This window comes from Netta rufina, assembly GCF_964035555.1.
Source record: "Netta rufina genome assembly, chromosome: 2".
Taxonomy (NCBI): domain Eukaryota; kingdom Metazoa; phylum Chordata; class Aves; order Anseriformes; family Anatidae; genus Netta; species Netta rufina.
The window spans coordinates 62,660,268-62,678,146 of NC_140124.1; the positions used below are offsets into that span (position 1 = coordinate 62,660,268).

The following is a 17,879-nucleotide window of genomic DNA, read 5'->3' on the forward strand; positions in this document are numbered from 1 at the left end:
TAAGGCCATCTTAAAATCTTGAGAAGTTAAGCCTTAAAAATGTAGTGCCCTCCAGGCTGACTCTTCGTATAACTTCAGTCATAAGACATTGCTCAGCAGCACCTGCATCAGCAATATCTTCATCCACTCCATCGCTATAGGTTTAGGCAATTCCATATCCTTCTTAAACACTTAATTTGAAGGTGTTGGAGAAATTCCTTCTCATCAATAAGTTTAGTTTTTCTTCTTTCCTTTTACAAACGGCTGTTGGGCAGTGATAAAATAGTTACTTCCTCACTGCCCACTTTACTGTGCTTCATACTGATATACGAAAGCACTACATGGGATGGGTGATGGTTGCTAGCAAGGGCCTTTTGAGGGGGGTCCTTCCCTGTCCTCTCACTGTGGAAGCCCACCTGGCCCTTCAAGGTGCTCCTCAGCTTCACATCCTCACCATGGCAAAACTTCATTTTGCCTGCGCTGAGAAGTTTTTAAGCCAGCCTTGGTGGGCAGCCAGCTGCTTGGTTGGCAATAAGCTGCAGATCCTGAGGAATAAGCCACCCACGGCATCTTGGAGCCCTATAACCTGTTTGGGCTGACAGAGGTCCAGGAAACCCAGATTTGTGGCTTCTTGCCACATGAAGTGGTAAGCAGCCCAGGGGAGGCTCCCTGCCAGCCACTGTGTACCTGCAGATCGTGATCAATCATTGAGCTTGTGATTGGGTTGAAGATAAACCGTAATATCTACCCTTGTTTCACAAGAGCTATTTTCTGTTGCCTGCACTGGCTGGCAGTAATTTTTGCCATTGTTTTTTCAGTCATTTACTGGCTACACCTTGTTGTTAGTTCTCTCATGGTAATGGATTGCTTAACACTGATGTCAAGACAGTACTTTTTTTTTTTTTTTTTTAACCTTTTAAAATACAGACCAAAGCTGTACATTTTCACATCTTTTGGCACTTTTCTGAGAATACCAAGATGTGTCATAAGTTGACTCAGAGCTCAGTAAATTCCCTGCAACTCTCCTTTTCATAGTCTTGCCAAAAAGAATCAGGGTAAAGGGCTAATGGAATGATATTCCCCCTTCTCACTGTTGCATCCCCATTAGTGTAGGTCATACTCCGGGCTAGGTGATGGGACACCCACTCCATAACCCTGAGCTCTGCATCCTCACCCAGACTGCAGCTGTGTCCAGCCTTGCATATTATCTTCATGCTGCAGATGCAAAAAGTGTTGAGTAGTTGCTGACAATAGAAAATGCTGGACAGGAGTGACGCCTGTCATCTTTCTGGAGATGCTCCTGCCTTTTGTCTGAAATGCAGAAAAGCCGGTGCTGCCTGCAGTCATGGGGGCACACCTCAAATGGATTTTGGTACTTTTCAGCTTCAAAACTTATTTAATGAGCCTGAATCAATTCTAACCAACCTATGGTAGAAAGCAGAAGAGTGTGTATTATTGAGATAATAGTATTGAGATATTATTGAGATAAAAGTATTGAGATAACAGCTTCTGGAGCTATTACAGTAATAATATTGCCTCGCAAAGAATACTCAGATGAGCGGTTAATTGTTTCCAGCTCTGTGCTAGTATCATCCCAGTAGAATTAGGCCCAGCATGACTTCTGCTGCATTGGCCACTGTTATCGCAGTGCACAGAGCACTTTCCAGTAGACATGGAAGCATTTAATCACCTAAGCGAGCACTTTCACCGCTCCAGCAGTCAGCAAAGAGCCAGTGCCCTAATGCAGCAAGTACCCATTCCAGTAATTTGCTAACTCTATTGCTTGGGCAGGGAGAAGAGAAATGTGCGATCTGCAGCAGAATATCTAGTGCAAATGTCATAGCAGCAGTGCCCATGTGCAAGCTAAAAGTCTGGTGCAGCCTGTGCTTCCTAATTCGCATCACATACCCCTTCCCTTTAATCAAGAAGCTACACAAATTCAGCTTTTTATTTCAGGTGAACCCAAATAATTTCCATTAATTTACCATGGAAAATGCATACATAAGCCGCTAATGCAAGCTGATTAGCTTTTTGTGAGGGCCAGTCCAGAGCCTTGATGTTGAAAATGCTCATGCACCGTGTTCTGGCTGGATAAACGAAACGTATGTGAACTGTCAGCATTGGGGTGCGTAGCTGGCATCTGCACGCATATGTTGCTCCTTCCTTCAATTGTCCTCCCCCTTCCTTGCAATTACACCCACCGATTATATTTAGGATTCATTGACATTGCAGTCACTTCTGTGTGGGCATGGTCGAGCTGGTTTGGAGTGAGCTCATTTGGCTCCAGATAGCGCTGCAGCCAGCCCAGCATGGGGCTCGGTGCAACAGAAGCCAGATAAACACCTCAGTGCCTTTACCAACACTGACTGCAGTGGGCTGCTGCAGCTTTTGGGACACGAATGAGGTTCTTTAACACCATCTGAGGCACATGGGCAATAAGCAGCAAGGATTTCAGGGCAGGACAATGGTGCTGTGTGCCAGGGAGAGGCTGGGTGTGCGGTGCACCAGGGCTGGTGGGCTGAAGCAGATAGGCTAACTTATTGAGGGGTGATCAGCCTGGGGATCACTGTCCCGAGGGCTCAAGCTGTGCCCCCAAATCTGAACCACCACCACCACCAAGACATGCAACTGTGTGAAGCAAACCAAAACCTGTGGATATAATTAACTAACTCTTGCCCCTCCAGCTGCGGGGCTGGGTCTGAGCCTTCACGGGGTGCCCCAGGGGGTGTCGAGCTGCACGGAGGGGACTCGCTGACGGCCCACGGCGGCCAGGCCGCGGCGGGGGCCGCCTCTCTCCCCTCCTCCGCCCGGGGAGGCGGGGATGGAGGCGGGGATGGAGGCAGTGGCGCTGCCAGGCCCCGCCTGGGCCGGCTGAGGGGCGGGCGCTGCCGCCGAGCTCCTACTACCGCCGGCGGGACCGGGCAGCGGTAGGAGCCGGCGGGGGCTGCGGGGCTGGGGCGGGCAGGGAGGCGGGGGCAGCTCGGCCGCCTCTCCCCGCTGCCCGGCGGACAGAGAGGAGCGGGCGGCTGGTGGACCCCGAGGAGGAGGAAGAGGAGGAAGAGGAAGGGTACAGGAGTACTCTGTGGTTGCTGACCGAGCGTTTTGGGGTCTGTCCCCCCACCATCCAGGCACCCGTGGGGTCCATGAGTCCCGGGCTCGCAGCCCCCCTCGGCTTGGGCAGCTCGGCGGTGTGGTGGTGGCAGTGAGATGGGGGGCAACCTGGGCTGCCACCGCTCCATTCCCCGGGACCCCAGCGACCTGTGCCACAGCCGCAAGTTCAGCGCGGCATGCAACTTCAGCAACATCCTGGTCAACCAGGAGAGGCTCAACATCAACACGGCCACGGAGGAGGAGCTGATGACCCTGCCCGGGGTTACCCGGGTGGTGGCCCAGAACATCGTGGAGTACCGCGAGTACATTGGTGGCTTCAAGAAGGTGGAGGACCTGGCGCTGGTCAGTGGGGTTGGGGCGGCCAAGTTGGAGCAGGTCAAGTTCGAGATCTGCGTGAGCAGCAAGGGCAGCTCGGCGCAGCACTCACCCAGCTCCCTGCGGAAGGACCCGGCCTCCGAGCACTACCTGTCCGCCACCAAGATCAACATCAACACTGCCACGCCGGCGCAGCTCATGAGCATCCGCGGCATCACGGAGAAGATCGCCAACAGCATCGTGGACTACCGGAAGGAGCACGGGCCCTTCAAAAGTATCGAGGACCTGGTGAGGATGAACTGCATCAACTCCTCCTTCCTAGACAAAATTAGGCATCAGATTTTTGCAGAGAGGTCCCGGCCCCCTTCGACAAACACCAACGGTGGCCTCAACTTCACGGCCAAGCCTCATCCCAGCCCCACTTCGCTAAGCCTCCAGAGCGAGGACTTGGATTTTCCCCCCGGGGGCCCAACCCAAATCATCTCCACTCGCCCGTCGGTGGAGATGTTCGGGGGGCTGAGGGACGGCAGACCCGTGCTGAGGGTGGCCACCTGGAACCTGCAGAGCTGCTCCGTTGAGAAGGCCAACAACCCGGGCGTGCGGGAGGTCGTCTGCATGACGCTGCTGGAGAACAGGTAAGAGGCAGCTCTTGTCTGGTAGTCCAAGCTTCCCATGGGATCCTAGGTCAATGCCTTTTGGGTTTTAGAGCAGTGTAATGTCCCGTAGTGATCCTGGTACTTTGCGTGTCTCATTGCTTCCTGGGATTATTAAATGCTTCCTGCTTCTTGTGGTGGATTTCTGATTGAGTTCTAATGCTGGGGCTGCAGTCACTGTCGCATGGTGGAGCCACCGTAGTCCTTAGAAGGTGATAGCCCACCTGAGGATGTGCATGGGTATTTATGCTCGTCAGTGTGGGAAAGATTGAGCTGTTATGGTTGGTCGCAGTGGGCCTGCTAAGACTTGTTACTGTGGTCGAGGACAGGTTCTTCATCAAGGCGTGAGCCTTTTGAACAGATTACAGGCTTGTCTTCCCTACCAGAAGCCAGGAGGGAATACCAGGAGAAGGGCTGCTCTGTGTATACCCTGTTTCTCACAGTGTTTTCCCAAGCATCTTAGTGCTACTTGGGGAGGCTGGATACAGAGCTGCTTCTGCCTTTCTCAGAGCCTTGCAGCAGTTATGTTCTCATTGCCAAGCTGAGACCTTCCAGCGTTTCTTCTCTAAAAAGTTTTGTTTGGGTGGTAACCTCCTTAACCTCAGTGTTGGGGCTGTAGTCTGCCCTCTCTTGGACCCACTCTTCATTGGGGGGGGAAATCAAAAGACTTCAGAGCACACTCGGTATGTTTTGGGCAGTGTAATGAGCGTAGAATGCCACAGCTTGTCTCATGAGGGTGACACAGGTCATTAACAAGCAGTCATCAGGTGCTTGCTAATCTGGGGGTGCTGCTCATCTGCAAGGTGTGGGGCAGTTCCCTGGGCTGCCCCTGTGCCAGGCTGGTGCAAACCCACTGCATCTTCCCTCTGCCCTGGCAGCAGGGCACCTGCTGGGGAGAGCTGGGCTGCTGACACTTGCTCCGGGCAGCCAGCCAGCCCTGATTTTGCTGGGTTTATGGGCACGGAGCAAGATCTGTTTGTGGTGTGGTCAGTGGCTGGGCTGACCTTTGCTACTAAAGGGGGATAGTGCTTCTCCTGTTCATGGCTGAGAAGCCAAGAGCAATTTTTGTAAGGTAGGCACACAGCAGAGCTGGGGGTATCTCTCTGCCAAAATATCTCGTTGCTATACTCTCTGCTTTCTATAAGTTTGTAAGAATGCAATGAGGGTTTCACAGTAACTTTTGCCCTTTCCTTTCCACATGTTAAATCTGTCCCAGTGGGTCTGGTGTTTGGTTTATGGCACTGGGAAGCTTACTTTGCTCTCTGGCTTCTGTTCAAACTCCCAGCTGGAAATTAGTACAGACAGGTGACTCTCAGACTACTGAAGAGGGGATATAGTGGGGAAAGGAAACGCTGACAAACTGTTATCCTTGGGAGTGCCGAGAGCCCTGTCCTTCTCTGCTACTGTCCTGCCGTGCTGCATAACAGCTATTGTCGGTGTGCTGGCAGAGGTCAGGCACGCTAGAAAGACAGCGACAGTGTTTTGGCATCCTGCATCGTGGTACCGTGTTCCTGGGCAGGGACACCTTTGTGCTGCTTTCCGCCTGCCCTGCTGCGTGCTGTTTGGGCGCCTGATGCTCCGACACAGGAAGCATCTCTCACCCTCCAGCCACGACTGCTCGATGGCCAAAATGGGGATGACAGCCCAGCTAGGATTATTAGGTCCCAGTTCTGGAAGAGAAGTGGCTTTGGGGATTTCTGTGCCTTTGTTCATCTTAGGGCCTCGTCTGGTCAAGTGTTAACTGTCTGCCACTTCTGCATCTTCAGCATCGCTGGGGCACCCAAAACAACCCGCCTGTTAAAAAGGATAAGCAAAGAAAGTGACATATAAAATAAGCCTGCATGTGCATGCAGAGTGTGATCATAACTGTTTGTTTTGCTTTGTTTTATTTTTTAGCCTGCATGGCACTTTTTATCCAGCTTAACCCAGCAGGTATGTGGGTGTGCTGGGGGGTGTGAGTGGGTTCTCTGAAACCTTGAGATTTTCAAGGAGCCTGCTACAAGGAGTTTTTTCATGCTGTTCCGTTTAATTGCACAAATACCATCAATCACATGGGGAGAGCATGGGGCAATCGTTCTCTGTACTTGACCACACTTGTGATAAGTTGGAAAGAAATGAGTGAGTGATGTGCATCTACAGACAGGCCTGTGAAAGCTTCCTGGGAAAGTAAATGTGGGAACAGAGAAGTGGACACAATGCAGGAATAAAAGTATATGTTAGGAAAAGTCTTACTCAGCACCTCAGTGAGCAATGAGAAGGAATTTCCTCTTGCTCGTGCTGTGTAGCTGCAGTCTGTGGAGCTTTGTAGCTGTAAAACAAACTTTGCAGAGCTCAGAAGCTGCCTGTGTGTGTGAAGTCCACGGTCTGCCTCCCTGCCCCAGCTTCCTGGACCCTGGAAACTGATAAAAATGACTTGCAAACTAATCTTTGCCCAGGTGAATCAGCTTCTTACTAATCTTTTACTTCTTACTAACAGATTAGTAAGAAGTTTGCTTCTTCAGTCAAAAAAACATAATTGCACAGGGCTTATCAGTGCTTCAGCCTACCAAAATCAGTGCAGTATGGAAGGTGCATGCTTAAGGAGCTCAGCGGATGGCCCATGCTTGGTCCTAGCTGGAAACTTGAGCAGCAAAGCTTTTTCTGGTGGATCTGAAGGCTATTTAGCCTGACAGCTTAGCTTGTGGGAGCGTCTGCCTGCCTGCCTTGCTAATGCACTTTGTGCACCACTGTCTGCATGTAAATAAGCGTGCTGCTGCGTGCTCATACCGTACGGTCCTGTGTGGTCTCGGGGGCTGGAGCGTTGCTTTGTGGCAGAATGTGTGACAGCCTGCCTCCCATAGCTTTCTAAATCCAGGAAAAATGTACAGCATGTCAAGAAGACGGTTTTAAAAACATTAAGGAGCAGCAAGGAATCTTAGTCTGAGCTGGAGATCTCTGTCCAGGGACTCTCATGCCAGTTGAAATGCTGGTTTTAATGATTCTTTCTTGTTTGTGGCTTTTTTTTCCCTCCTGTCTGGTTCACCTCAAATAGCTTTGAGACCCCTTGGGCTTGTTCTTTCAGGCATTAGCAAGGAGGGGAATTGCTGCTCATTTCCAGGTGAGGCCAGATCATGAGCTTCTTCAAGCCTTGGGCAGCCTTTGCAGTGGGAGAGCAGTGTTGCAGGAAGGGAAAAGGACAATGCCTTCATTTGTTTTTATTTCATTTAAGGAAAAAAAATAAGGCAAGAAAAGGTCAAACTTCACACAGAGAAATCTGCTGGAGGAGGGAAAATATACTCCACACTCTCCCCACAGTGCTAAATTTCTTAAGAATAGCAGCAAGAGGAGTGTGTACCAAATAAGTGAGTATGACTGCTACTGCTAAGCTATTTTGAAATCCACCACTGCGGCACAAAAATAGAGAAATACAGCAAGGTCCTCAGTCTCTTTCTTATATTTCAAGGATCTATGTTTATGATTGTGTTTGGAGTGGAGGACAGAGGTGTTTTCATTCAGAGGACTAGAGAGTAATTTTAGAAGAGATTAACATGGTGAACGTGGAGGCGAGCATGACACTTAATTGGATTAAAGTATCAAACATGGGTGAATTTGCCCAAACCCCTGGCATTTCTTGCAGACGTGGTACAGCAGATGTGGGATTTGTTTAAGGCAGGACAGAGCTGGCATTCCTTGCAGGTCGCCTCTTCCAGCTGCCATCAGCTCTTGAGGCTGGGGAGAAGTCACCAACAGTTTATTTGCACCTCAAAAAAAAAAAAAAAGTAGCATGTGTTTGGCATGGCGAGTTCAGATCGAATGCACCTGCTTCTTCATGGGGAGGATTTGCAGCCCCAGTGGAGATGTTTTCTCTGGCCAAGGTCAACAGAAGAACACGAGGGTTGTCCCCTACCTGAGGGAAGGGAATGCTTTCCTCTCTTCATCCATACCTGCATGAAACTTCTCCCTCCTGGCCATAAACTGAGCTCGTGGCTGCTGTGGCACCCCGCAACTGCTCTCTCTGGCTGGGATGTGCTGCGTGACTGCAGGGTGACCCAGGTGAGTGTTGTGCCAGGTGATGCACAGAGCACCCTGGGGATACATCTTCTAGTTTAATTGCTTGCTTGGAAGTTTGCTTGTAGCTGAGGGCAGCAATTAGCTGTGCATGTTCCCCAGCACGTTTTGTGGGGGAGGCTTTCCAACTGGTGGAAGTTGTGCTTCACAGTACCGAGCAGGAATTTTTTGAAGACTTTTTTTTTTTTTTTTTTTTTTGCCTTGTAATGATACTTTGCAATTGAGTAAATGGAAATTGACAGTCTGAAAGCCTCACTCTCTCACTCTCGAACCCTCACTCTCTCAAAAAATAAATAATACTAATTAAAAAAAAAAAGCATGTGGTGGGAAGATGATGAAGCACTAGGGTTGGGGCTCACATTCCAGGGACCGTGGCTCTGGCTCCTTCCAGATGTCAGGCGACTCAGGCTGGCCTTTTCCTCTGCTGCTGTCTAAGCCCAGCTTGTTGGTGCAGTTAGCCCTTCCTGATGCAAAACGTGTGTAATAAAGCCTTAACACCTGTTGCACAAACTGCTGTAGAGCAACAAACACAGGTGCTATTGTGAGGCTGTGATTTCTCTCTCCTCTTGGCATGGTTTCCCTGTTGGTTCTTGTCTGTTATCTTTTCCAACATGCCAGCCCCTCTTCCGCCAGCACTGCGACCCGTTAGCTGTCTGCAGCTGGGTTTGATGTCAGTGGAGAGGTCTGTAAGGTAAGAATTTGGTATGCTGTCCCTCACTTTCCTTTGCTCAGAGACCTGTGTCAGGGCTCCTGCTGCAGGAAGGTGAAGCTCGGCCCCAATCTGCCTCCCAAAAGGCAGTGGGCGGACAGACATTCCCCTGGTAATGGATTCAACACTTCTTCCCCAACAAGCTGGGAGAGCCCACAGGGACCAAGGGCGAGGAGAAAGTGGCTGCTTCTTTAGGAAGGATGAGGTGGTGGACCTCCAACCTGCTGCTTTGTGGTCGTGTTTCCCAGCAGAATGATGGAAAGGGAACGTATCCCCCACACAGACAGCATCTGGTAGTAGTAGCAGCAGCTCTTGCATGCCCCAGAGGCTCGGCACCAGGCTGCATTTGTCATTTCTCTCCCGTCACCAACACTCTCGGCGACCCGGCAGAGCCCTGAGGTGTTTCTGCTCTGTGACTCTTTCTGTGTCTGTTTGTTTTTTCTCCATCAGGCTAATGCCATGCTGGGGCCCTGCCAAGAATAATTCCCCTGCAATAAAAGAGCAGGAAAGAGGCCTGGCTCAAGTAACTCGGCTGTGCTAATAAGTCTTAAACTGCAAAAGAACAAATGCACCCTCCCCTCCTTATGTAATGTGTAGGAAATCCTGCCATCTGCGACTCCAGGAAAACGCTTGAGAATAAAGGGGTTTTTGAGATGGTATCTTCTAGGGGTACTTTGCAAAGAGGTTTCGTTATGAACACTGCAAGTAGAGATACATGTCAAGCCATTCAGTTGCATCTCATGATACCTCTGAGGACAAAAATTGGGGTGGGTTTGTGTGGGTTTTGTTGTTACTGTTGTTTTTTTTGTCCTCTAACCCTGTGACCTTTGCAGGGACTTTCTCTTTTAAAGGGTGATCGGAGCATCTGGCTTCCTTTCAGTGTAACTGAGCTTATTCCTTGAACATCTGAGCAACTGTCCCTAAGCAGCCCTTTCTACCTGTGTGCCACCCTTAAAGATGAGAATGTGGCTGGAGGAGCAGTGTAGGTAAAGGTCAGCTCATCCACAGAAAATAAAACCTACTTTTCCCCTGACTTCTATTCTGATCTTCCTCTGCCCCTGCTGTTTGTACCACAGAGCCTGACTGAAATGGAACGGATCAGCAAGGAAAGCATTTGTTATATACATATAACGTTTCCAACATGTGGACTTGATACATCTGGCAGCACTTAATGTCTGCATAGTTTCAATCCATGCCTTCGGGGCTATTCTGCATGTTTGTTTCACATCACTGGGTTCAAGTTGCAGGTTGCAGGTATTCTGGTAAATCTGAGCTGCCAAATTTACTTCTGCAGAATTTGCTGTATCCTGCACAGCAAATATCGAATGGATCAGCTGACTTGTGGTGATAGGCAGGTGAAGCGAGTAACCAGCATTTTATTGCCTGCTTCAGGGACCACAAGGCTATAACTTCATCCTGCTTGGCTTCTCAGAAGAGTTACGCTGCCTGAGTATAGAGAGCAGAGTAGGTATCTGTGCGTAGGGCTGCATCCTGTAAGAAGAAATCTTTAATGCTCTGTGATTCTTCTGCGGTTTTGGAGCTCACAGTACAGCCCTAGGAGCAGTAGTGTTGTAGCTGCAGCTTAAGAAGAGCAACAGGAGCACCCCTGAAGGCAAAAGGTGCTGGTGCTGCTGTCCTTACCAGGAAAGGATGGGGGCAAGCCAAGCCAAGGGGCTACGAACATGGGAACTGAATCCCCCAAATTCCTGACATCATGCGAGTGGAAACTCGGTCAGCCCTGCTTAACTAGGGGAAAACACTGTCTCTGCAGCCCCGTGCTGGCCTGGCTTGCAGCTCATGCTGTGATCTCCAGCTGTGCTAAGCAGGGATGTTTCATAAATGCTGGATTTACAGATTCAGCTGCACCCTCCTTGCTGCCGGAGGTCGGCTCAGCGTGGCTGTTGCTGTCGCGCTGGTAGGAGAGCCCTGCTGCTCCAGCCTGTAATTAGCATTCCCTGAAGTCACTGGGAGCCCTGCCCAAATAACAATTTCCAGGCTCGGCCAGATGAGCAGGGAGAAGTTGATAGGACACAGATTATAGCGTGCATATAACTTATTTTTAAACGGCTTTGTTCTTCGTAGCAGTGCAGGTGTAAGCTGACATATGCAAGCACAGCGGCCTCACGAAATAATTACAACCGGCTGCAGTAATTTCTCAGTGCTATTATATGGTGGGGCGATGGAGACAAGAACTGTGGCACGTTATTAATAATGGTGGTTAAAAATAGGAACACAATTGCTGTTTCATTTCCAGATTATTTTTTTTTATTTTATTTTTACAAGGGGGGACTTTGCGAGCTCTGATTCACTGGAGAATAATGCTGCTGGCGAAGGAGTGTCTGAGTGCTCAGAAAGCTTTGGCAAGGTGTGGGTGAGACCTCCCAAGCAGCTCCTCTCCCATGCCAGAGGTGAGGATGTGCTTTCCCTCTGCCCAGGGGTTGTCTGCACCTCCCTCCCCTGGCGTTGGCAGCACATCCACTCCGTGGTCAAGTTGGGTGCTGCTTTCCAGCACGACACATATTTTAGAGCAGCTGGGAAGATCAGCCCTGCTGACCTTGTTTCCATCCTCATGGCGGGGAGGTTTCAGGAGCAGGAGCCAGGCTTCAGCCCTGCACTGTTATTTCCAGTGCTGCTGGTAAAATTACTAGAGGCTGGTAATTAAGAGGTTACTGGAGAAAGATGGTTACCCTGATTGTGCCCCTGCATGGGCAGATGTTCCAGAAGTTGAACAGCGCATGAATAATAAGAAAAATAGTTCATATGGAAAAGAATATTTGAGATCATATTGTCATAGATGCTAGTGCTGGCCAGGAATACTGTGGTTATTAAACACGCTCTATCTGCAGCGGGATGAGTCCAGCAGGCAGTCCCCAGCGACCTATATGTTATTTTTTCCCCCTACTCAAGTGCTGCATTACTGCATGGACCATGCTCCAGGGCACGTTGATTCATTGCAGTGACTGTCTAAACGAGGCAACGCAGGGCTGTTCGGAGACACCCAGCTTTATTCTGAACAATTCAGGTGAGTTTCAGACCGGGCATTGTGCTGCATTTTTCCAGGGCTCCAGCTGAGCTAATTAACCCTGTTTCCATCCATGGCTCTCTCCCCCCGGAGCTGGGTTGTGCTGGGCTGTTTGCAGCATCCCAGCCGGCTCATGTGGTTTGGGTTCCTCTAGCTAATGCTGGCATACTCACTTCTGGTTTGTGAGGGCACTTTGGTGCTCTGCGGGCTGTCTGTCTGCCCCATGTCTGTGTGGGACTGTGAGGCAGTGCAGTAATGCCCGCCTGCTCTTTTTGGACTAAGTCCCACCAGACAAAGCTATTCCTGGGAGCAATTTGTGCCTTAGATTTATATGGATGAGGAAGAAGAGAAGGAATTGGGAAGTTTCCTTCTGCTTGCCTTTTTCCTTTCTTTTAAGTGGTTCAGGTGAAGCTGTCTAGCTGCTGTATGGATTCAGCTACAGCAGCTGTCTAAATTGTTCACAGCTGAGCTAATTTTTAATGGGTTAGTGAACAGCTAATTGATCAACAAGGATTTTGCTTTGTGGTGTGGTGGCAGGTTTCCTGCCCTAAATCCCTTGTGCTTGTAATACGCTGTTAGTCATGCAAAAAATTATGTGCCCTTTTTTCGCCTAGCAAGGGGAAAAGAGCATGAACCTCTCCTGGGTACAGTGCAGAGAGGCTGTTGCTTTTGTTTTGGGAGTTCTCCTTTGGCTCCTTTTTATTTATAGCTGAGTTTTCTCCACTTCTCCCTTGCTGGTCTGTCTGTCGTACGCTTGTGGTCACAGGGAGTGCATGCTGCCCAGCTCTGATGGCCTTTTCTCCAGCGCTGCTCGTGGCACTTGCCGGTCAATGACCTCCCTGAGGTTTGGCTGGTGGAAATGTTAGCCAGCTTTCTGCTGAGCTGGAAGTGGCCTGCTGGTGCATACACAGCAGATGCTAACTTAGGGCTCCTGTTTGGTCTCTTTGTGTGCTCTCTGTAAGCAAGTAAGACCAAGTTCATCGCTAGCTTATTGCCGCCAAATCACAGAGCGCTATGCCAGAAGTGATTCTAATTTGGTGCTGAAAAATTAACTGCAAAATATTCAAGTCTGTTGCTTTTTAATGCATATGAAGGAAGTCCCATGGTCATAATGCACAAAGTGACTACCTTGTTCCTCCTTTCTCCTTGTAAGCAGACAGAAATGTGTAGAAGTGTGAATTCCTACGGAGGGGATTATCCTTAGCTGAGAACAACCCCTACCATCCAATTCAGAACCGCTTGCCTCATAAGCAAGGTGGTGATTTTGTGGTGGTAACGCCATCTTCAGCTGCTGTAAGCAGATGTGGCTCATCCTTTGCAGGCAGAGCTGGGGACCACCAGCATGAGGGAGGGCCACCTTAGTGATCCCTCAGAGTTGTTCTCCTCTTGTGGTGTGTATGAGTGGCGGTGGTAAGGTGCACGCCAGCACCACGCCACGTGGAAGAGGAAGTCTGCTGTAGCAGCCCGAGGTCCCCACTGCTTATAAAACATCACAGCTGCTGTTGAATTAAGAGAGAAAATAAATGTCATTGGAGAACAGGAAAATGCTGCCGCAGCACCTGACTGGGCTTTGCAACCGTTGTACGGGCCAGCTGGAGTTTAGCTATGATTTTGGCAGCAACAGTTTGGGGCTTTCTGTCTATCCACATCTTCCTGCTGTTCCTTTGTACTGCTCCTTCCCTTATCTCTCCCTGTGTTTACATTCCCAGTTCATAATCGATGCAAAGCAAACTACGAGCACTGCCAACTGTCCTCTGCACTGGCCTCCCTAAGGAAAACATGGTGTTGAGCAATGAGCAGGATGGCATCACACCTTCATTTTCTGCAGCAGAAGGGGATGAGGGAGGTTTGAACCCAAAAACTGGCAGCCAGGGTTTTACCTGAGGCAAGAATCCAGCTAGTGGAAATTTGGGTTTGCTTCCAACGTATCTCACAGGGATCTGTTGAAAAAGATTGTTCCTTGGTTACCAAAAAAATAACTTTAAAAATCTGAATTTCTTGCTCTTAATCACTTCCAATTTCAGTGATGGAAGTATTAACACAGAAAAGGAAATTGTGGCTTAAGGGACAATATAGAAGTTCTGAGGCTGAACAGTCCTCAGTCAACAGCTCATGGATTTAATAGATATTTGTGCAACTTCAACACAGAGCTGTTGGCCATAAAAATGCTGGAAAAACTACCTATAGATAAAGGTAGTACTGCACAAGCAAAAGCCCTATCTAAGCATGTGATATTTCCCATTTCTTTTTTAAACTGAGAGCACTTGGACTTTGCTGTGGTTTGTCTCACTTCACCTTCTGCTGCAAGGAGCTTTCAGTCCCATTTTGACTTTTTTTTTTTCTGCTTTGTGTAAAGCTGATTTTGTGAGCTCTGAAGTGCACATCTGTGCACCCGTTTAGGCAAAATGCAAGTGAAAGTAAGAAGATACACAATAATCTGTCCATCAGTTCTCAAGTTGAAAGGAAACTACCTCTATCTTTGATCTGACCCTTACACTTGCTCTTCTAACCTGAATGTGCCCCCCTCCTTCCTCATCCTCTCTCCAGGCCTACTGAACTAAAGCCTTTTTTGTTGGCTTCACTTGGCTTGCCACACCTTTAGTGCTTCCAGTTAGCCCAAGTATGTTTTGATCAAACCTTTGCTTTCAAGCCACCAGGATTGAATTGTGTTATCTTCCACCTGCCTGCAAGGCCAAGAACTCAAGTTCCCTTTGATCATTCTTGACATTTCCTCAAAATCATGCTAACACGGTCTTCTGTTCCAAGATGTGCTGCAGTATTTCTTTCTCCTCTTCTGAAGCCTCTTGGCAGGCAGTTTGAAAATCGGTGTCTTTTAAGGTATTTCAAGTTTTAGGCAAAACCTGCTTGAAAAGTGTAGCCTTTATTTTGGAGGGTGTTGCAAATTCTGGCAAACAGAGGAGGCTCCTGTACCATTGCTTTGAAGGAAGAAAGTAGTTAAGTTTTAAATTTCTGTTCCTCAGATGGGATTAAACTTCCTCAGATGGGACTTTTAACTTCCAGATGTGTTGGACATGGAATTATTTTTATCTTGCAAGAGTGATTGTCCAAAAGGAATTTGTATGTACGTTCGGAGCTGAGCAGCACAACCACCCAGAACTATTTCGCTGCCTTCAGTTGAGCCTTTCTGGTTTTGCCAAGCTGCAGTGCCACTTCACAATTGCTGTTTCATATGCATCTTGTCTTACTAAAGATAGTGCCTGGAGACATCAACTCTGGGAGGAAAGACTGATGAATTTATATCAGGAGGATCTTTTTGTCTAGCGGTTCTTCAGCACAGAGTGCTATTAAGCATGTCTCTTAAAAATAGAAAGTAATGAAGGAATATCAGCTCTGTCATGGTGGTGTCATTTGTCACCAGTGTGTAGATATGGCTTGATTTGGCTAAATTCTGGTATTTGTAGGAATACGTCTGAAGTTGTCCATACAAAACTCTCTATGGCCTGACTTTAAAATACCTAATGGTGCATTTTAGGGTATTCTTTGAAGTCTATAGCCAGAGCAACACTAAGTGGAAGTACTGTCCTAGTTGGTATATAAGTGTGTTTTTCATTGGGAACATAAGTATGATCTGAAAACTCTTCTGCAGGAGACTTCAGAAGTGTCTACACTGTTATTCTGTTGTTGTTTTTTTGTTTTCCCAGGGATTTTTTTCCCTAATTTTGAGGTCTTCCCAGGGTCATTGTATCCCAAAGACTTGATCAAATGTTGTCTGTAAACTTTGCACACTCTATTTACTGCGAGGCAATTTCACAGTGCCTGGGAACAAAGGTCTTGCAATAGCTTGAATCCACTGTCCCAGGAAAGCACAGAGGTTGTTGCTAACATTTTCATTACCGCTGGTGCTCGGTTCAAGTTGTACCTCCCAGGTGGTAACTTGGGACTGGTAGAAATCACTGAGACTGGTAGAGCTGGGGCTCCTTGTTCAGCAAACCCAGCTGGTTCCCTCCTCCTGTGGCAGGCTGCTCTGCCTTGCTATGGTGCAAGGATGGAGCTTGGCCATGTACCATGACAGGCAGCTTGGGAAGCACGGGCATGTGGAGTTCTCCCACTGCAAAAATAATTGATGCTAAAGGAGAACTGTTGAACCTTTTCTCCATTTAGTGCCACCTGAACTCCAGCAGGGAAACAAATTGAACTTGGAAAATGCTGCTTAATGACATGTCTGTGTACAGTTTCCTTATTCCCTGTTTCCACCCTCCTGTCTGCTGCAGCCCATCAAACACTTGTGCATTTCCCTGACACCCTGTTTTAACATCCCTTTTTCCATACTGTCGCTTTGTCTTATGAGTGTGCTGAATGGCAGTCTGGATATTTTAGTACTGTGTTATTGCCTATAGGTGTTAAATCATGAGTTTGGTTGTTTTTATAAGGTGATTTTATTACATAACTTCGGGGGCAGTCATGTTAACAAAACCAGTATAAATGACACCTCTTCAAATAACCTGAAATGCTTGCTGTGGAGCAATGATTAGTTTATCCTCAGAATAATCAAGAAATGGGAATGAGAATAGTGTTGTAAAAGGGCTGTAATTTCCACTTCATGTACTTTGTAGACCAGCAGGTGCATAAGTACTATTGAGGAAAAAAACACCAGAGCCCTGTTTATATTACTTTAAGCACAATATCGATCCAGGAAAACAGTCACCAGGGCGCAGAGTGCAATGTTCTCACTTATGCTCACTAGGGGTGCCTTATGTTACCTCCTTTGCCACTTCATCACTGTTTTTTGGGGGGTTATCACGTGTTCAGGCTGGAGAAGAAAGTGTACTGCAGCACACTGGGGTGGAGGAAGGCATGAAGTCGCAGCAGTTGGCAGAACATAGGGGTGAAACCACGGGGAACATCTTGGTAGGCATCCACCCGACTCCGATTCACGTCATGCACGTAGCATGCTAAGAGCTACTTTATTGGCCTTGGAGCTCTCCCCATAACATGGGAAGCATGTGTAAAGCTGCATGAGGTGTAAGACTGCACTGCTGGGCTGAGCCCAACCCAGTTCACGAAGCACTGTATCTTCCCATCATCGCTTTCTGAAGTATGATTGTGCTTCAGTTTTAATATCTGGGGAGCTCCTCTTCTGGCCAAGCAGGCTTTCTCATTCCCACAGAAGGTTTGTGTTTCTAAGTCTATTTTGCATTGAAGCCTCTGACCTAAATAAGGTTAAGAAGCTGGACAACACGATTAACACTGAATGCCAGAGAGGAGAAGAAAAGGAGAGGAAGAAAAAAAAAAAGCTGAGCTTGAGCCACTGTTCTCTGCATTCACAGGCACTGTCTGTGTGCAGTGCTCTTGTGTCCTTATGCTTTAAAGGCCATTCTTATGTCCAGACATCCCCAAGCCTGGCACACAGGGGTACTCTTTGACTGGGAAGCTTTCAGAACTTCTTCCTGTGTGTCATTGTGAAGTTTGAAGCTGGGACTGCTTCCAGCTTGCTGAAGACACTCTGCCATTGTTTTCCCCTAATCCCCTCCTCCATGCAGAATATGGTGTTTATGGAGGATAGCATGTTCTCTGGTTTGCTTTCTGTGCAGAAACACAAGCAGCAGTTCATGGGAATAACATAACCCTGAATTAGCGATGAGCCAAGGCAGAGGGCAGTTGTGTGGCGTGATGGTGGTACGAGTGGTTGGCTCCATGGATTTCTCCAAGTGATGCTTAGCTACCAGGGCTGCCTCTGGGCAGGGCTCAATGTCTCTGCTCACTGGCCGATCATCAAGAAGCACAAACTTTTGGCACTGTGGGCCTTCTGGTTTTCAGCATGAAGAAACAGTGCTTCCTTCTTGACCCTGCTTGCAGTCATTTGGGGGGTTTGCTGCTGCTTTGCTATTTCTTTGTGTGCAGGTAGCCAGGGGAAATAAAAGCAGGTTAATAGAACAGGGAGGAAAGGACTTTCCCAGCCTTTTTTCTTCCCAAACACGAGTACAATGAGAAAACAAAATGCTGGGCAAAAAATATATTTCTATATGTGCATGTCTTTTACAAGGGCATCTTTTAGCACAGAAATTTAGCCTTGGAAGCTTGG

The 17,879-nt window shown here is 48.3% G+C and overlaps 1 protein-coding gene across 1 annotated transcript in view; it reads left to right on the forward strand.

Annotated features, from left to right (window-relative positions):
- Positions 1-2,900: 2,900 nt before the first annotated feature.
- EEPD1 (endonuclease/exonuclease/phosphatase family domain containing 1) overlaps positions 2,901-17,879 on the forward strand; it is a 61,254-nt gene continuing 46,275 nt past the window's right edge. The window contains exon 1 of the mRNA XM_084306959.1: positions 2,901-4,040. Coding sequence (XP_084163085.1) covers positions 3,187-4,040 — 854 coding nt within the window. The 5' untranslated portion in view covers positions 2,901-3,186. The remainder of the gene's footprint in view (positions 4,041-17,879) is intronic.